General features: G+C 47.2%; 1 protein-coding gene across 1 annotated transcript; it reads left to right on the forward strand.

Moving 5' to 3' along the window:
* Positions 1 to 81: 81 nt before the first annotated feature.
* Positions 82 to 17,027, forward strand: LOC131264765 (mucin-5AC). The gene is made up of 10 exons (XM_058267034.1): positions 82 to 223; positions 7,467 to 7,624; positions 7,719 to 9,000; positions 9,116 to 9,847; positions 10,678 to 11,469; positions 15,928 to 16,105; positions 16,208 to 16,360; positions 16,433 to 16,548; positions 16,642 to 16,797; positions 16,867 to 17,027. Exons 1-10 carry the CDS (start codon positions 82 to 84, stop codon positions 17,025 to 17,027), a joined length of 3,870 nt encoding a protein of 1,289 aa, XP_058123017.1.
* Positions 17,028 to 18,638: the final 1,611 nt, after the last annotated feature.

Raw genomic sequence — 18,638 nt, forward strand, 5'->3', positions numbered from 1 at the left:
GTAATGTAGTTCAATTTGCTCTGATTTTAATTCACCACCACCTTTACTTTTCTCTCGTTTGTTTTTTCTTCCTGTTCATAGATGACCAGCTTAGACCCACGTCGGGGGACGGTGAGATGGTGTCGCCATCGCAGTGCAGTCCAGCTCATCACCTCCCTCACCATCCTGCTTGGTGGCCTGCTCTCGACGGCGTACAGCAGTCCAGTGTTTCCGTTCACGTCGTGTAAGTATACGAGCAACAATGTAGGATCTTTTGGGGAAAGCACATTTCCGCGGAGAGGGATTTTCTCCTGGTCTCCAATCCATCCAAATCAGAAGAGGATTTGATAGAAAAACGATCGCTTCAAGCAGAACCCTTTTCATTCAACATAATCTTGAACATACATCACATTGCATTAAACTACCATTTGGCATTACGCTGTTGTATAGAAAACTTTTGGTTACTGATAAACTTTAGATTTTGTCGAGCACAACTTTACTTCTGTCCTTGCATATGGCTATCAAAGTCACTGGGACGTTCTCATTCCCGAAATAAAAAAACTCCCAAATTCAAAATATATTCCCTTTAACGATTGTCGCTGAAGACATTTGTCAGTTTTGCCTTCAAACGTGTTTGGTGATAGAACTAGTTCCAAATAAATTTAACCCATTGGCATTGAGTGTGATTTAAAAAAACGAAAACATGGAAGTAAAGGAGATGCTTAAAAATTGAACTTAAAGTAAATGCTAAGGACAAGGTATCCGGTAGACATCCACCGAACATGTTCTAAAAGATGATTCAATTATTTAAGGGCTTTCGTGATCTTAATTGCTTAAACAAATTAAAACAATACCTTATCGAAATTCATAGCGGTATCAAACTATTCTTCTTTTCTTTTGCTTTCTCTTGGGATCCTATGTTTAACCTTACAAAAAAATTCCTCGTCATACGGAATCAAATGTTTCCAATTTATTCAATCACGTGTTTTCAATCTCACGCCATCGAACCATATCGAAAATGTGGTCGCAGTTTTACGTAATATTTTACCGCAATAGACAAAAAAACACACCAACGAACGGGACTAAATGGAGCGCGATTCGTAAACACCGCGTGTGCTTCGGACTTAGAGTTGGCCGTAGCGTTCGGTAGTAGCAATAAAAAAGCGAGTACCTCCCGAACTATTCCCGGTGGCCATCCCCCTCTCCCTGCCCAGAGGGGGGCGGATGCCGCAGAACTAGCCGCGCATTAAACCCGCAAGGGTCCTAAAAACTATATAATGAAGCAGGGAAGGAACATATAAACGGGTAAGAACCGTTACGGGAACCAACCCGTCTTCTGCCCGTTTCCCGTACGACCCGGCCAAAAAGTGGTTGGACGATGTTACTTCGGTTTCTTGTTGGTGGTTTTCACCAGGCCGTCTGTCTCCACCCCACCCTGCCGCATCGGGCGCCATTGTTTGCGGTACGTACGTCCGGATCGTACGTCCGGTAACGTTGGAGTCACGCACCTGCAGCGAAAGTGAGCGTTTCCCGTGGCCAACTAAGGCGGCGGACCGTCAATCCTTGGTTGTTTGGTTTCTTCTTCTTTCTTTCGATCCGAGAAACGCCAACCGCGAGGTGGGGGGGAGGGAATTATGACGCTGCCATTACGGAAACTCCTAATCGATGCTGAGTCCGTCGTGTCAAAACTTTCGAGGAACGCCACGAAACGCTGATCGCCCTCCCCTTGGAGCACATGTGATAGAACCGTTGGTTGCTACCGTCCCGACCGTTTTGGGAGATGGTCCCGCCGTACTTTGCTGAGAAGAGTGAAGACTTTTTTGTTTGTTCCCGGTGCGTCCGATTATGACCGTCTGGTTCGAAGGTGGGTTACGATATTGCGTTCTTCATCGCGTCCCGGTGTTCCACTCCCTCGAGCACCATTACGCTAATGCCCCATGTCGTGCCGAAGACGCGCGTGCCACCCGCCTCGCTCGATGCTGCTAGAATAATAACAACCGTCTCCTGCACGTACCCCGCCTGTCGCGTCATAACCCCCCCACGGGCGAGGGCTGAGCTTGGTGACGGGCAGGATTGGCGGATGCAGTTTATCGACCTGCCCAGACCGACTTAACATCCCCCAGTGGATGGGGAGCGAGTGTCATGATAACGGCTAAAACAAAACACACAAAAACTCCACAGAATTTTTCCTTCCAAGTCCGCAGTCTTATGCTCGCCCAGGGGGGGGTTTTCCCCCAACCAAACGCCATTATGATGATGATGGTAATGTTAACGATTCCGAACCAGTAAGCCATGCGGGGAGCGTTCCCATAACAACCGTTTCAAATGTCATCCGATGAGCCCCATGACGTTCGGAGGAGTAGAAAGTTAGGAAGTGAAGCCATTGGAGGGTTGTTTTTTACTACCCGCTAAAACAAAAGTGCTCGTATGTTATCAGAATATATTCAAATGAATGGATCATTAGGTGAAATGATGAAAAGAAGTGGAACATGAAAACAGTCAACGAGAGTATGGGAAGTGTGAGTTTAATTTCTTTATCTCTTCAAAGAAGCAAAGCTTTCGCAAGAATTACTTCTTTAAATTCTTCTCACAAAAAAGAGTCGAACCCCATACTGTAATATTTAAAAACGGCTCCCGGAGGCAAACAATACCATCACGAGTTCATCTGCTTTCGCACCAGAAATTCCTACGTCGGACCGAACGGCAATCGACACGTTCCCGTTTCGTCGTATATGCTGGTCGCCATTTGGAGTGAAAGTGGTGGCCATGTACCAACGACGGAAAAAGGGTAAACAACGACTTCCATTCTAGTTTCAAATTGATTCGACACGGAAACGAAAGCGAAACGCGCCAGGGCTGCCATGAAAAATAAATTAGAGGATTTGGCGCGTCCGTTGTCCGAAACCGCAACAAGTGAAGGCTTTCGTCGATTTACTTTTGAACCGCTCCGTTTAGGATGACAAATTGGGCGTGTTTCTGGCCCGCGGGGTTCCGTGCGGGAGGTTTTCCCTGGTGCTTTTGGGTGAAATAAATCATTTTCCCCACCGGGAGCATTCTGCTGGCCCAAAACCGCTCGGAAAGCTCGAAGGAAACGAGAAACTTCATCTGCGCAGACAATGGACAATTGCGTGAAATTTCGATTTCGCCTTTTGGTACCAGAGAGGGATGGTGAGGAGGAAGAGGAGGGGGGGGGGTTATTGTGGCAAACTTTGTGTAAAAACTATCTTTGCCCCTCAACCGTCTTTGCCTCCCGAGAGCTGCTTATCGAACCGACCTCATCCGAAAGCCCGCCAAGGAGAGGAAAGGATGAGGAAGTCTGGTGAAGCATAATTCATTCCACGCCACCATCCATCGAATTGGAGTTGGTTTCGGCGCCAAAACGGGGTTACTTGCAATCGAAAACCCATCAAAACTTCACGTTTCGTATCAATCGGCGGGCTTTTTTCTTTCTTTCCGCCCAGCTAGGAAGCCGCCTCTTTGTGTAACATTAGCCCCATCATCATCATCATCATCATCAGCTGCATGCGATCACCAGCGGGTGCCCCTCGTCGGATGGCCATTTCTCCCTGCTTCCACACACTTACCGACCGTACCGAAACCGAGCTGCGCAAACGCTGACCATTTTCTCGCGCTCGCCCATTTTTGAGGTCACTGGGTAACCGACCAGTTGGGCAGATTTAACTTACTTTCTTCGGTCGGTCCGCTCCCACCCAAACTTCCTCAAACCCGAACCTGCCACCTGCCAGCTTGGCGCCCTCAAATGGCACCGCCCGCGTCCAAAATGGCAGGGAAAGTACCCCGGATCGGAAGCACAGAACCGTCCGCGGGTGAACCAGTAAAACTAGTTACACGCCTACGCGTGAACTTTGTCTTCGTTCGGTCGTCGAACACTCACTTTCATTCATCACGAGGGAGCGGGGATTTCACGGCGCGAACGGTTTGACATCATACTGGCGAAATTTGTCATGCCCAAGTTTTGACACCCCGTCCCATCGGTGCACGTCCTGGTGCACGAGGCGACACAACCGGATTCCGGCCAGCATTATGTTCGCACTTCGGTCGGGCGATGGTGGGACAATGCGGGCGGGTGAAAGTGCCCATTTGGTGTGCGATGTAAACTACACCCCCGGGACGACGGAGCTGACTCACAGCCGAATATAGTACGCGGATTCGAAAGCGCAAGTATTGGAACGACTTTCGGCGGCGGGATCGGAAAACTCCGACGACCGGACGGCGGGTGGAACAAGTACGAACTGGCCACCCCTAATTGCATATCGGACACCCGCGGGATCTGGGGAAAATGTTTGCTGGAAAATATGGTAAATATTTGCTAGCACTTTACCGTCGCTGTTTCTGTAACGAGGTCAGCATGAATCGCATCGGGAATGTTCCTATCTTGTGCACTCGCGTCTCGTAGGAAACTTACGTCGAATGTTTAAAAGTACTGCAATGCGCAATTTGAGTGCTGGTTAACTTTCATAAGAGCAAGTTGTTTTTGGCAAAGATGAATTTTTAAACTATTATACTTCTATAGAACGGAAAAGTTTCATTTCCATCACATTACGCAAAGTAGTTCTGTTATAGAATGAGCATTTTGCGTTTGGAGTATGAGGAATAAGTTTTTTACCAAAAACTAGGAACGAATTTTCTAGGAAGGAAGAAAATAGGAACCAATAATTCAGCTCTAGAAGCTAACATTAACCATTCATCAGCCTCTTGAAAACTATCCATATCTTACACAGGAAAAAAGTTATGAAGCCTTAAAAAAATCTATCTCTATCACGGATTAGAGCGAAACTTCAATTTCCTATTCAATGTTCAAGTTTGGAAAGGTCTTCCGTTAAACTGTTTGAAAAATCACTGGTGTTTTTTTTTACTTTCGGTTTAATTTAAAGGGAAAAAAAGCTAAAAATGGAAAAAGATGATTTAAAGTTATATGCTAAAATATCTTAATCTTTATGCAAATACAATAAATACTGAATGAATTTGAAATAAGTTGTAAAGCCTGCTATCAATGTTTTATTTCAAATTAAAAGGTGTAGCTATGAGATAGTTTTATTTAAATTGTTAATCGGTTTAGAAGGAATGAATGCTTTATTGGAACTTTTTTTTCAACTAGATTGGGTTTTGTTGTGAAATTTAAATGCCATATGTTTCGACTAGATTATTTCTGAGTGAATAACTATCAGTTATTGAAACACAAAGACATCGTTCCGCTTAGTTTTTTTCGTGTGAAATAATTATGAACGATATAACCGTTTATAAAATGACCATAAACATCTACAAACAGTGACATATGGTTGTATATTGCTTGCAGAAGTAAATCGGATTAAAGCTAGCGGACACAACAAGCGCGTAACGTTTGTTTCCGTTTCGCTACAAATTACGACCAGATACTCTGCATGGAAGCAAACGTGCACGTGAGAGAACGTCACCGACCACCCGGCGGGCACGTTTAAGGAAATGGTTCTAGTGAACAGGCTCGACTGCCCAGAAGTAACCCTACCGGCAATGAACTTGACTTTGAACCGGCTGAACTGCCGGGGAAGTGCCACGACCGGGAAGGGGGTCTTACAGGAAAAAGGAACTAAAACATCACCAGCAGCCACTGTCAAGAGATCGGGCAGGCACATTGAGATCGCCATAAAACAAAAAAAAACCGACCACCGGACTAATGTTCGAGCTTGCGGCCATTGCCATTGCCTTCGGACGTTGGACGATGTTGGTCACACGGTTGCACTCGGCACGGTGGAGGTAGAACGTGTACAGCACAAAACGGGTTTTGGGTTATGCAAACGGTCCTCAGACGACTCTGTTCAGGCCCCGGTGCGAAATCGAGCTCAGCTTCCAGCTCAAGCCCCTCTAGAATGCGCAACGAAAACAAACAAAGTCATTCTTCGGCCCATTGTGGTGGCTAAGAAGTAAAGTGTCTCCACGAGGGGTTTGTTGGACCTCGGGAGGGCTCGGAGTGTTCCCAGAGTGTGGAACTTCTGGGCAACTCCCTTCTACGGTGATCTAGATGAGGGCCAATTCCTCGGCAGTCATGACCTCGCACCTGTGAGAAAACAAGCTGTTCGTAGGAGACGACACAGCATGCAGGAACCGACATCAGATGTGCGTGAGTTCCGGTTCGGAAACGATGATGCATTGTCTCGTTCGGTGTTGGCTAACCATTGGGAAAACTGTTCCAGGTGACGTGTTCCGCGTTCCACCATGGGTTGACAACGAGTGCATACGATCACGATAAAGCCTTCCCTTCCACCGAACGGCTTTCGTAACGTAGTGGTGAGATCAGGCAATTTTTAAGAAATTTAAATGCATCCCGTGTTCCTTGAGCCTCTCTCCGTCCGCCACTTCTGATAAACAATAAACTTAAACCAAACGAAAAATAAACAACTGACTCGCCCCGAGATGAATCACTGCGACGACCCGTGTATCCGGAGTTTGCGCAGCGTTCGTGTCAGCGAATGGAAAAGAAAGTGGTCTTGTAGACATTTAACCGCGACAGCAGCAGCAAACAAAGAGCTTCGTGGGAGCCCCAGAGGAACGGTTTGATGGGGTGAAGAAAGTAAAACTTCACTTCCCTTTCTCCCGAGGGCGCTCTGGCACGGTCGGTGTGTCCTGGCGACGACGATCGATCTTCCCAGTTCGTGCGCACAAAAAGGGTAATTGTATAAGAACCATAAATTGAGGTAAACGATACCCGACTGACCCACTTTCGCGAGCTCCCGTTCGCACACGGGAGAGAACCGGAAAGTGACGCTAACAGGCGCATCGTTTCGAAATTCCACCCAGCATCCAGCAGCACTTTCTGGGGGCCCGAGTCGCCACTCCAGAAAGCAGGGCATCCTTTAAAACCCCACCGCGTACGTCCAGCCGCACGTGGAACGGTTCTTCTAAAGCGCGTCAGCTGCGCTCCAAGAAAAGGCCAAGAGTAACAGCATCTCTCAAGCGGCCACGGCCCAGGGAGGGGTGGAGTATGCAAATAGGATTAGATTAGGTTTGTGTTTTGAGTGTTTCGGCGAGCACGTTGGAGGTGGAGATTTTTACGTGAGATATGGCGTCGAAAATAAAGCATTGACCTAGTCTGCTTCTGGGAGATTAATTCCTCCCCCGACGACATGCCGGGCCGAATAGCGGACTTGGATTGTTCTGAACTCAACGTTTTGCTCTGGCTACAACCAAAAAGCAAAGAGCAGAATAGCACATTACTTTATTTGGAGGTTAGGAATGTTTTTGGATCTCTGACATAAGAGAACATTGTTTCATTTTTGAGGACTATCTTTATGCAGGAACCATCCTTTAGGTCCGTGAGGAATTTCCCAAATTTAGTATTTAAATCTTGATACTTTTAATTTAGTTTTGAATTCTATTTGACTATCAAAAGAAAGTGACGTGAACTTTTCAATAGTCGTTCAAATCTTTAAGCAGTATTTTGGAACATGATTTCACACTAACCAATTTGGATTTTGTTTATTTCATTTCAGTTCAAGCTAGCAGAAACCTACGTCACTTACCTTGCGTCGTACGCAACACTGGCCAGGAAGGCATTTGCATGTTCGCTATCAACTGCTTCAAAGCAAACGGCACACATTTAGGAGTGTGCATTGATAAGATATTCTTCGGTTCCTGCTGTCAGGTTAACGTAAGTATCGTTGCGTAAAGATTATCTGAAAACATTTGTGGTTTTCTTGCTGGTGAACGAACAAGCCATTAAATGTTGCTTTAATTTCGCACAGGATGACCGGTTACTGTTCGAGCCGGACATAACGGACAACAGTATAGACCACAACTCGGTGACCCACTTCCAGCACTTCCCGCCGCAAACGTCTGTGATGAACACGCACCGAAAGCCGCCGCTCACCGAAACGCGCCTCCCAACGACGCCGGCGGTGAACGGGACGCACAAGTACGAACTGGTTAGCAGCTCATCGTCCACGACCAGCCGAACGACATCGAAAACGAACCGCAGACCGACCATGACGACCGCTCGCACAACGAAAGCGCCACTGAAGGTCCAGCAGAAGGACGAACTACAGACTACGACCGAGTATCAGGAGTTCACGACATTCCAGTACGTGCAGAGTAGTAAAAATCCCGCCCCAAGCTCTGGTTCTTCGATGACCAGCAATAAACGCCCGCCGGCAAGGCCCAGTCAAAGCTCCATCCCTGTAACGGAAGGCACACGACTTCCGCCGACTAAGACTACGACTCAGAAACCGTACAAAACGAGACGTCCTACGATCAACAAAACGACAACGCGAGGTCCCAGTCGACGACCACCTCAACCGACGACAACTACTGAAGTACCGACAACGACACCTCCATCGCCGACCCGGAAAGTGACAAGCCAGGGAACGAGACAACCTGTTCAGACTAACGCTACCACTACCATCGGTTCACGGAGACCTCCGAGCACGATTGCGGCCGCTTCCCAAACAACTATCGCAGCTCGACGACCGACAACGTCGCAGACTTCCTCGAAACCAGAGTCCACGACTCCTTCCGTGACGTACTCTCGACGACCGACCACATCGCCGGCCTTTGTACCGCTGACAAAACCCAACCGAAGACGGCCAACACCGACAACGACGACGACGACGACCACGACGACAACCACAACGACGACATCGACCAGTCCTGATACGACGAGAGCTCCTCGTCCAAGACCTAAACCTACGTCGCAGGTGGCAACTGTTCCGGCCACCTCGTTGGATCATCTTATAGAGACAGATTCGTCCCCTTCGAGTTCGTCTAGTGTGCGGTATACCTCGACAACAGTGAAGGTCACGCAGGCCACTACGCCAACCCCAACTCCGAAACCGGTCTCACCCTCTTCAACACAAAAAACGGCCACGACTCAATCCGATCCGATCGTACAATCTTCTTCGGTGAAAGTTCCCGAGTCTCCTGTGCGACCCAGCGATTCCGAGGACTTGGCGACGCTCTCTAGACCTGGTCTCGTCACGTGGACCAGCATCCTCGAGGACACACCCACCGAGCGACCGAGCGTCAACCAAGGTAAGTGTTTTGCGTTTCAATGTATGTCTCATCATATCGGAAGAAAGAAAATTGTCATCAAGTTCTTAACCACAACTCCTCACGTGGACCATCCTCCATCATGCGAACCCGACAGGCCCTACCACGTCCAACAGCTGGATACTCATACAGACACTAACACCCGAAGAAGTCATTGCCAGTAATCAAACTAACCAGCATGAACCATCTTCATCACCAACCCACTTGCCACCCGCTTCAGTCGAGGTGTCCTTCGCGCAGGACACCAAGCTTCCGATCGAGACGCTCCTGCCAGGGGCGGCCTACGTCTACGACACGGTCCAGGAGGAGCAGAATCACACCGCCGGTCCGCTGGGCGATCTCTCGGTGCACTCGCAAGTGACGTCTCCTTCGACGGCCAAACCTGAAGTGATCCTCGGATCGCCCGATGGGAAGACCACCGAAGGTCCGCACGCGAGCACCGAAGAGAGCACCACGAACCGACACTCCGTCATCCATTCGAGTACTGCCGAGGCGCCAGTCACCAAAGGTGTCCCCACGACAACAACGACAACCACTACGTCTACGACGACAACGACAACAACGACGACGCAAAAGACAACCACCACAACCGTGGCGTCGGGCACGAAGTCCCCTGCTATCAAGCCCGGTAGCGCCACGACGATCGGAACAACCGATCTGCCGGCTCCTGTGACGTCGTCCACCGTCGTCTCATCACCATCACCATCGCCTTCATCAACTCCACCGTCGTTCCATTTTACATCCTCCGCCGCACCGACACTCACGACCACGGGTGACGCGTCGGTGACCGGCTCCGAGCCGTCATCGGCGGCATCTAGCGAGGAATCTGGTAAATTGCATGGCTTTTAAAATAATGGCACCGGGAGGGTGAGAGCGCACACTAACTTCTGCACATTCGCCTGGGAATGGCACAAGGGGACTAACAGCAGATCGCATCATTACCCAAGCGATGCATAAAACCAACAATTAATGACATAATTACAAACGAAAATTATTAAAGGAATTGCCGGTGGTCTTGTTAATAGCTGTTGCACTGGAAGAAACGACAAGTCAACAGCTCCTTCATGTCAACAGCTTTTTTATTCAAGTTGAAATTCTTTAACTTCGTTTATATTTCATTTTTCAACACAGTTTGTTTCAGTTTTTGGGAAGGTGTCAACAAATTTCATCGTCAATTGTTCCTCCCATATTACAAAACTCAACTGTTAATCTATTTGGATGATTAGGAAAACAGACTAGATATCATAAAACTAAATACTTTTTGATGTACGAGTAAATACATAATTCTCTTGTTTAATTTAAATTGATGATAAACCATTATAAGAAATGTTTCGAAACGCCCTTTAAAGCCTTTTAAAGCAGATCGACCTCAAGCGCCAGCATTTTTTTACTTTCATTGACCCGTAACTTATAACCTTCTATTAGTTAAAACATTTTTGTCAAAAGAGAATGCGACCTGAATATTTTTACATTTACTTATTCTTTTTTAAAACTTCCTCTATTGCCCATAATCCTTCAACTCTTCATCAATTTTCTTCATTCTTCCTTACGTAGTAATGCATTATCAACCCAAAATTAAACGAGATGTAAATAAAGTGATGCTTTATTGAACCTCATCTATCCCGTTTTAATAAACATATTCTTCACCAACCACCCTAGGAACGTCTACCACAACAGACGCCTGGTCGTTTTCACCTTCGACGACGCTGCAGAAGCGTCCGGTGGACGCATCTTCCACGACCGAAGCTGTAATCGTCCGCGAGAGCACGACGGCCCAGGTGGAGGAGTCGCCCGAGAGCGCCCTGGAGGGAAGCGGTGACGAGGAGGAGGAGGAGATGAGTGGCAGCGAGGAAGAGGAAGGAGAAGAGGGCGAAGAGGAGGAGGGCGAGGAGGGAGCGGATGAAAGTGGGGAAACGGCCGAGGCAGGCACAACCACAGCCTCCCTTCCCAGTGCTTCGACGATGGCGACGGACACAGGCGAGCATAAAGTGACGAACGTAAGCCTTGCGTCGTCTCCCCCGGTTACTACCTTGGTTCCCCCGACCTCAGCGAGTGGGATGTCCTCGACCTCGACGACACTTCAGCAGCAGAACGGCAGTACGACCTCAACCTTGTCACCAACGTCAGCGCTCGGTGGCACTAACGTGACAGTTCCTGCCGGAGGATCATCCTCGTCGACGCTGTCATCGTCGGTCGGTTCTTCCGCATCGCCAACGACCGCCGGCCCCCCTCCGGCGACGTCCGACCGTGGTCCACCAGGGGCTGAAGCCACCACCGGAATGCCCGTCAAGTTCCCTCAGGAAACCGCAGCCAACCAATCGACTTCATGGACGACGACGACGACGACATTGGCGAGCCTGGCAAACGTCACCACGGACGGCGTTACGCTGGCACCGGACTTCCTGACCACCTCCACGCTACCCTCGCTCGAGGGCATCGAGTACCGATCAGGTGAGTGGCCCTTCCCCCGTCGCATCTAATATCGCACACGATGTAATCGAACCCGGTCGAAGCGAAATTATCTCATCCCCGATGGGAACGTGATCGCTCGCCGGAGATCCTGGCCGTTGAGGTAAACATCGCGTTATGTCTCATTACGGTCCATTGTGGCTGGCGTAACCTTCCTCGGGGGCCTCCAGGCCCGGCTCCAGATGCCCACAATTGTGGTCACCGGCTCTCGTCGGTGCCTTCGGTTCGGTCATAAAAATATAACATAAATAATTGATAATAACATAAAACAATTTCAACCTTGAAAGCAAGTTCAATGCTTCCACCGCACGCTATCGCGGGCCCACAAACACATACTCACACACAAGCACCCCAAGAATCGAGTCACGAGAAGATGGGATCGGGCAAAGATCTCCAGCATTACGCTGCTTCTCGAGGCGAAGGCAGACGAGCAACAATGCTTATGCCGTTTCCGTTCGCTCCACCGCGTCGACGTCGTTATGCTGCTTTGTCATTACCACTGCCCGGGCTTTACCACCCCTAATGTGGTCCCACGCCGTCCCCTCGATGGTGTGAAGACGGCCGGTTCGAAGCGGACCAAACCACCCGATCGCCGACGTGCCCCATGCGGAGGCAAGGTATCATCTTCGTGGTGGAATTCTTCGCTCAGGAATCGTCCTGCACAGCACAAACCCCGAATGGAAATGAAAACAACAGAGAAGAAGTGTTGTCCCTCCCCGGGCATCACACTCCCTGGATGTTGCGTTCTCTTAACTGGATGCCTCCTTTATATTTTATATCTCTTGTGCATGTTTAAAACATCAAACAAATCCTTAAGAACGCACTCCGTTCCCTTCGGGTGAAGGAAGAAAACCATTTTCGAAACCCGATTGCTTTCGATCGCTATCGACAGGTTTGGATTATGTTTTCTGCGCCGGTCCAGTACCCAACAATGGGCCGCTTGATTGATTGTCTGATAAATTATTTCTTTTTATGTCAGTTTTAAGCGGTTCACACGTACCCGAACCTTAAAAGTTCTGCATTGGTGGGAACTACTTTTTGTTTTGCGTGATTACGAATGAAATCTGCACAGCTTACGTCATTTAAAGACGTTTTAACATTTTTCTTTTCACAATAAAATACTCTTGAAATATTTGCGAACTACCACAGCAATTTGTTTCTTTCCGTTTCTTTTCGATTCGTCTTCGATAATCACTGTCCGAAGGATGGAAGTGACATATTTCTGAACGTAATCATCGTTTTTGAAAATCCCGCGTGATTTCACACTACTGAGCATAGTTTTATAACTTTTTACATCTCCATAACATTTCGGTTGTATTTTATTACAATAAAATATATGTTTTGAGACAATAAACGTATTGAATAATGTTGACAAACAAAAGGCTGTTCAATTTGATTATATTTTCATCGAATACAATTCATTTTGATTAATAGTCTTGTTCGAGCAGATTGAACACGATGTACGGGAAAGAATCTTGTCGCCCTCCTTGTACGTCCTTAAAATTACACCAACAATGTGACAACAACTGTAACTATGCTTCAACGAGCCTTAAACCGCTTCGAAACACCTCCGGCACCGCACGATACCACAACCGTATGAAATATTATCGCATCCTGACGCATACATGTACGTTCGGCGAACGGCGAGCGAAGGCTCGATCTCGCCCTGCTGCCTTTCGGTTCGATATGCGCACCTGATTTACTGGTTTTTCGGACTGGAGTGAAATAAATTATTTGTATTTACTTAATGGTATCATTACTATCAGAGTGCTAATGTTGATTTATTTCCGCCAGTACCGCGGGCTTCCCTTCCGCGGTCGGCCCAAACGTGTGCCAAAAGATGATTCAGTGTTGCGTGAGATCCTTGCGATCACAGCGAGTCCCCGACGGGGCATTCACAGGTCATTTGTTATCCGGTTTGGTTTGCAAGTGCGTTGTGGCTGTGACGTGTACGTGGGTCCTTGTTTTCTGCAGCACTTTTTGTTCATCCCCCCTCTTTATTCTTCGGACACTTTGTTACGTTGGTGTGTTTTGTTGTCTGCAGATCGCAAAACGACGCGAGTTTTGTTTCGCTGCAGTTCGGTTCCAATGGAAAGAATGCGCACGCGAAAGAGAATCCCGCGATTGTGGCTTATCGATGTGTGTAAACATTATGTAATTAATTGTACCGGTGGGTATTGTGGTATCTATGGAGCGCAAGCATTGTGTCCGGTCATTAGCATTGGAATACCCGTCGAGTGTAAAGCTTATGTGATGTCCCTTCAATTGCATGGAACTCTTTTCGTTGGTTCTTCAAAATTGACCTACAAACGGTTTACAATGAACTTGTGCTAGAAAATTACTGTGCATTATATTTTTAATTTAACTGTCATTGTTTGTCTTTTAAAAACAGATTGAAATTAAATTATAGTTTAAATTGGAGGAACATTAATTTAATTTTGGTCAAGTACTAAGATTTCAGGGAATACAAACTCTTCATAACATAAGATAAGAATGGTTGGTGTTAGAAACACTTTTGATTCTAACGCCAGCTGCCAATTCGGCTGAGAACAGACAGCCCGATAGCATTAAGATAAGAAAGGGGGGGTATAAGCTGACGGGTCGGCTGATCGGTAGAATCGATGACCCTTGGCGTCGGCCATCGGGGCTAGAAAAGGATAAATAGGGCATGTTTGGGCGCAATCGAGGATTGTGCAAATAGGAACCGAATAAAGACTAATTTTTTGGTTTTTTCCGCTTTCAAAATCCCTATTAAATTTCTTATTTTTTCACATTCCTTTGCACATGTTAGAACACTTTCTAACAGTTGGGTTTGTTTTAAATGCATTCTCCTTTTGCCAGTATATTAATGATGAAGTGTATTTTTGTTTAATTAATTTTTTTTCTGAACATTTCTATAACATATTTAAAAATAAATATTTAGCATTGAATGGGTTGGGAGGTAGGATAATGAAAAAGACACAAACCAATATAAATTGAGACAAAAACTGGTCTTTTGGTACCGTGTGATGTAAACTATATTGAATTAAATCTAATTTAGAATCCAATTTAGAAAGGTTTGTAATAAAAAATTGATCTCTGACAAATTTCAACAAACAAATCAAACAATTGTTTATGCTATGAAGTAAAGCGTTTAAATTCATCATCGAATTGAATGTATTTAATCCTAGAAACTGCGAAACTTGACACATTTCAATCTAACTTTTAAAGTGGTTCCTTTTGGTACTTTAATAGCTAAAAAGTGTTTTCTTTAACCAAAAATTGATCTTGACAAAAGAAAATATTAATCCTGACGTTATAAGGTATTTCCATTAATATGTATTTAATGAATGCATCAACGGTAATCGTAATTGAAACTTTTTGATCAATTATAAGCACCATGAACGTAGTCATAAAATCATACGTCAAAAAGGAGGAATTGAAACGGTTTGCCTAATCTCATTACCGCTCGCTTTCACGGCTTTCGTTGTGTTTCGCGCTGATGTATGTATTTCTGCAAGACGAATCGTTTCTCACACCTCGGCTCATTTATCATACCGGACTGCATCTGTCCGCGGAACGTGTACGTGTAGAATTGAGCGTTCAATCTCTGCCCGCCACGCACTGCGTTGCCAGTACGCATGACAACAGTGTTGATGCCCGGCACGAATTGATCCTGCCCGGTGGAGTCGGCGGCTCGTGCATCGGGTCTTATCCTTTCCTAGCGACGCCGCCTGGAAAAACGCATAAACCCCTCGTTGACAGCGGCGGGGTTCGCGGAATGGTTAATTGCGTCGCTACGCACAAAGTGCGCACAAGTAATGGTCCTTTCGTTCTAGTACGGGCGGGTTCTTATCCGACTCCGAACCGGCACGTCTAATGATAATCGGTTGGCATCGCTTCGCTCGGTACGACAGATAGGAAGCGCTCCATAAGAGTATTTCGTTGCACATTATGCATGCGAGGGCAGCTGACCCTCGAGGCGAGTGGGTCGCTCCGAGGCAAATTAATCTTCCAACTGGACTGCCCAGCGCGAGCGCTTCACAGTCAATATCCCGGGGGATCCTCGTCCAAACACGGGTGTCCTCAGCGACTCTGAAGAGAAAAACTGGTTCCCACAGCATTCTGCGGCGCAGCAGGATGATGTTCGGCCCCGGGGTTTTAACATACGTGTGTTCTTCCTTCCCTTACATATACTGACTCTCATCCACACACACACACACACACTTTGAGCTGATTACACGTAACCACATTATCACGATCGTCAGGCGATCTGATTGGCGAGGATCGTTTACAATTTTTATGGCAACATAATTACGAACCATTCGTTTCTCCCACTCCCCCATACCATACCGACCGGTTCCATCCTCTCATTAATACACGCAATCGATGTCGGGTGACTGATCTTCTCCCTTCCTCTTTTTTCTTCCCGCTTTTCCCATCGCCAAAACCGCAATCAAGTTTGCGGCAAACGGATGTTCCCGGAGCCGAGGATCGTCGGAGGCACGAAGGCAGCGTTTGGTCGGTGGCCCTGGCAGATCTCGCTTCGCCAGTGGCGAACGTCCACCTATCTGCACAAGTGCGGTGCGGCGCTGCTGAACGAAAACTGGGCCATCACGGCGGCCCACTGCGTGGACAAGTAAGTAGCCGGCTCGTCCACGAACCTGGATGATGCTGCAACATTCCACCGATGACCCTCTAATCGATCGTTCGATCCTTCTCTCTTTCTCTCTCTCTGTAGTGTTCCACCGTCGGACCTGTTGCTTCGGTTAGGCGAGTACGATCTGGCGCTGGAGGAGGAACCGTACGGCTACCAGGAGCGCCGGGTGCAGATCGTCGCCTCGCATCCCCAGTTCGATCCGAGAACTTTCGAATATGATCTGGCACTTTTGAGGTAGGAGAAAGTGATTAGCGTCGAAGCGGGTTGCCGGGTCCGGTGCTCACGCCCCCTTTTCTTTGTTTCCAGGTTCTACGAGCCGGTCGTCTTCCAGCCGAACATCATTCCCGTGTGCGTGCCGGAGAACGATGAGAACTTCATCGGCCGGACGGCGTTTGTGACCGGTTGGGGTCGGCTGTACGAAGGTACGAACTACACACCTCGCTTGGAGCAAAGCCCTACGAGCCAGATAGTTAACGGTGGGCGGGGTTCACCCCGCGACCTTTTCGTTTTTTCAGATGGCCCTCTGCCGAGCGTACTGCAAGAGGTCACCGTGCCCGTGATCGAGAACAAGATCTGCGAGACGATGTACCGGAGTGCGGGCTACATCGAGCACATTCCGCACATCTTCATCTGCGCCGGCTGGAAGAAGGGCGGCTACGACTCGTGCGAGGGTAAGCGGGATGCGGGCGATGGTGAGCGTGCATTATCTGATCGTCGCTTTGCGTGCTACACTTTTTCAGGCGACTCCGGTGGCCCGATGGTGATCCAACGTCCCGATAAGCGCTTCCTGCTGGCCGGTGTCATCTCCTGGGGCATTGGGTGTGCCGAGCCGAACCAGCCCGGTGTCTACACCAGGATATCCGAGTTCCGGGACTGGATTAACCAGATTCTGCAATTCTAACCACCTTCGGGATAGGATGATTGTATCTCCCACGTTCATTCGCGATCGGTTCGATGCCAAGGGTTTCCCTGGCTCCGAATTCTTCTCTTCTAAGAAACAGGATCTGTTTCTCGTGCGTCGGGTGGGTGTAGTTGTTGATGTTTTATACGTGTTTACTCATAGGATCCTGTTTTATTCGATGCCGTTTTGACCATCGATCTGCCAAACACACAACCGGACATCCAGGACACTGATCGATACTGGATCGTTTGTTCCACCGTCCACCGCCCGTTGGCAGGCTGATCGTTGACACGGCTCAACAAAGGGGGGAACAGCACTAGAATTTATGGTAGCGTTTGGTTCGGGTACACCAGTCCAGTAGCATGATAAGAATTCACTCCCAGTGAGCGCTGGTGCCCGGAGCGGCATTTGCAAACTGTCGTCGACTGAGTCGCGATTCAAGCAAACGAGCCGCCTGTGGGGCGAGGGCAATCAGGAATCGCACGATTGACATAGAGCTTAGACAAAGGACCTGATGCCCAAGCTAGTTGCACATTACGCAGATTTTAATTAATGTACGTTGTGATAAATAATGCAACTTCGAGAGGGAACGTTTCGAAGCGTGCGTACGATAGCGGAACGGGCGAAGCGAAGCTAGAATAATGAAAGTTATCGGTAGATAGAATACTATTTCGCGAGCTAAGTGCATCCTAACGTAAGACACTTTATTTATTTATTTATACATCAGAAGATATTTTGGAGGAACGAGAAAAATTACGGGATGAAACAGAAGCGAAAACTTTGAGAATAGATCATGATAAAAACGTATCAAGGTGCTACCGAACGGGGAAGTCAAACGTACTGCTTTAGTTTTTGCCTCTCCAACGAGGCGTACATGCACAATTCAATCGGATCGCCGATCGTCGAGCGTTAGAAGAATATTACTGTACATATTTGAAATGTAAGATGATAAAACACTTTCTGAGGACACTTATTTAATTACAAATGTATCATACTTTGAAATAAACATTTTAAAACAATGTATTGAACTTTTGTCTACTTTTTTCATACTGTTCTGAATTTGGTATACATATTTCTAAAACAGTTGGCCGAATTGTTCGAAGATTTTGATTTTTTAAAGTTGGTATCTAAAATGATTCTCACATACGGAATAAAAAATATGAGTAGTTTTTTGGTACATTATCTTTATTGGTATGAAAGAAATGAAAACTCTCAACATCACTAGAACTTCTCCAATTTGCTCTTAACTTTAAAAATATATAACCATATTTCATGCTCCTATAAGTCAATGTGGACCAAAAACGCATAAAATAGAAATATGAATATGGAACGTTATAACTGAATCCGACAAACTCTTTACTGCAATTGCAGTAGTAGCGTTTAGTGTAAGGTGCCCAGTGCATAGTGAATCCATCTCATGAATTCACGGCCCCATCTTTTAGTGATCAATTTGTGACCGCTTGTGCATCGAAATATACTGATTGACGTTCCATTTTTCCCCAACTTGCGCTACCGTCAACCCAACATATGAATGACCCCTGAATGTATGCAGGACTACAGGAAACATACCTATGTTTCATGCTTCAAAAGCTCAGAAATCAAAAAGCTTTG

Source organism: Anopheles coustani, chromosome 2, assembly GCF_943734705.1.
Source record: "Anopheles coustani chromosome 2, idAnoCousDA_361_x.2, whole genome shotgun sequence".
Taxonomy (NCBI): Eukaryota; Metazoa; Arthropoda; class Insecta; order Diptera; family Culicidae; genus Anopheles; species Anopheles coustani.

What these genes read in the sequence shown, in the direction of transcription:
- LOC131264765 (XM_058267034.1), top strand. Translation starts at nt 82, where the DNA reads ATGACCAGCTTAGACCCACGTCGGGGGACGGTGAGATGGTGTCGCCAT. An exon ending in GTTCCTGCTGTCAGGTTAAC is followed by an intron (nt 7,625 to 7,718) that starts GTAAGTATCGTT and finishes AATTTCGCACAG; the next exon opens with GATGACCGGTTACTGTTCGA. An exon ending in GGCATCTAGCGAGGAATCTG is followed by an intron (nt 9,848 to 10,677) that starts GTAAATTGCATG and finishes CAACCACCCTAG; the next exon opens with GAACGTCTACCACAACAGAC.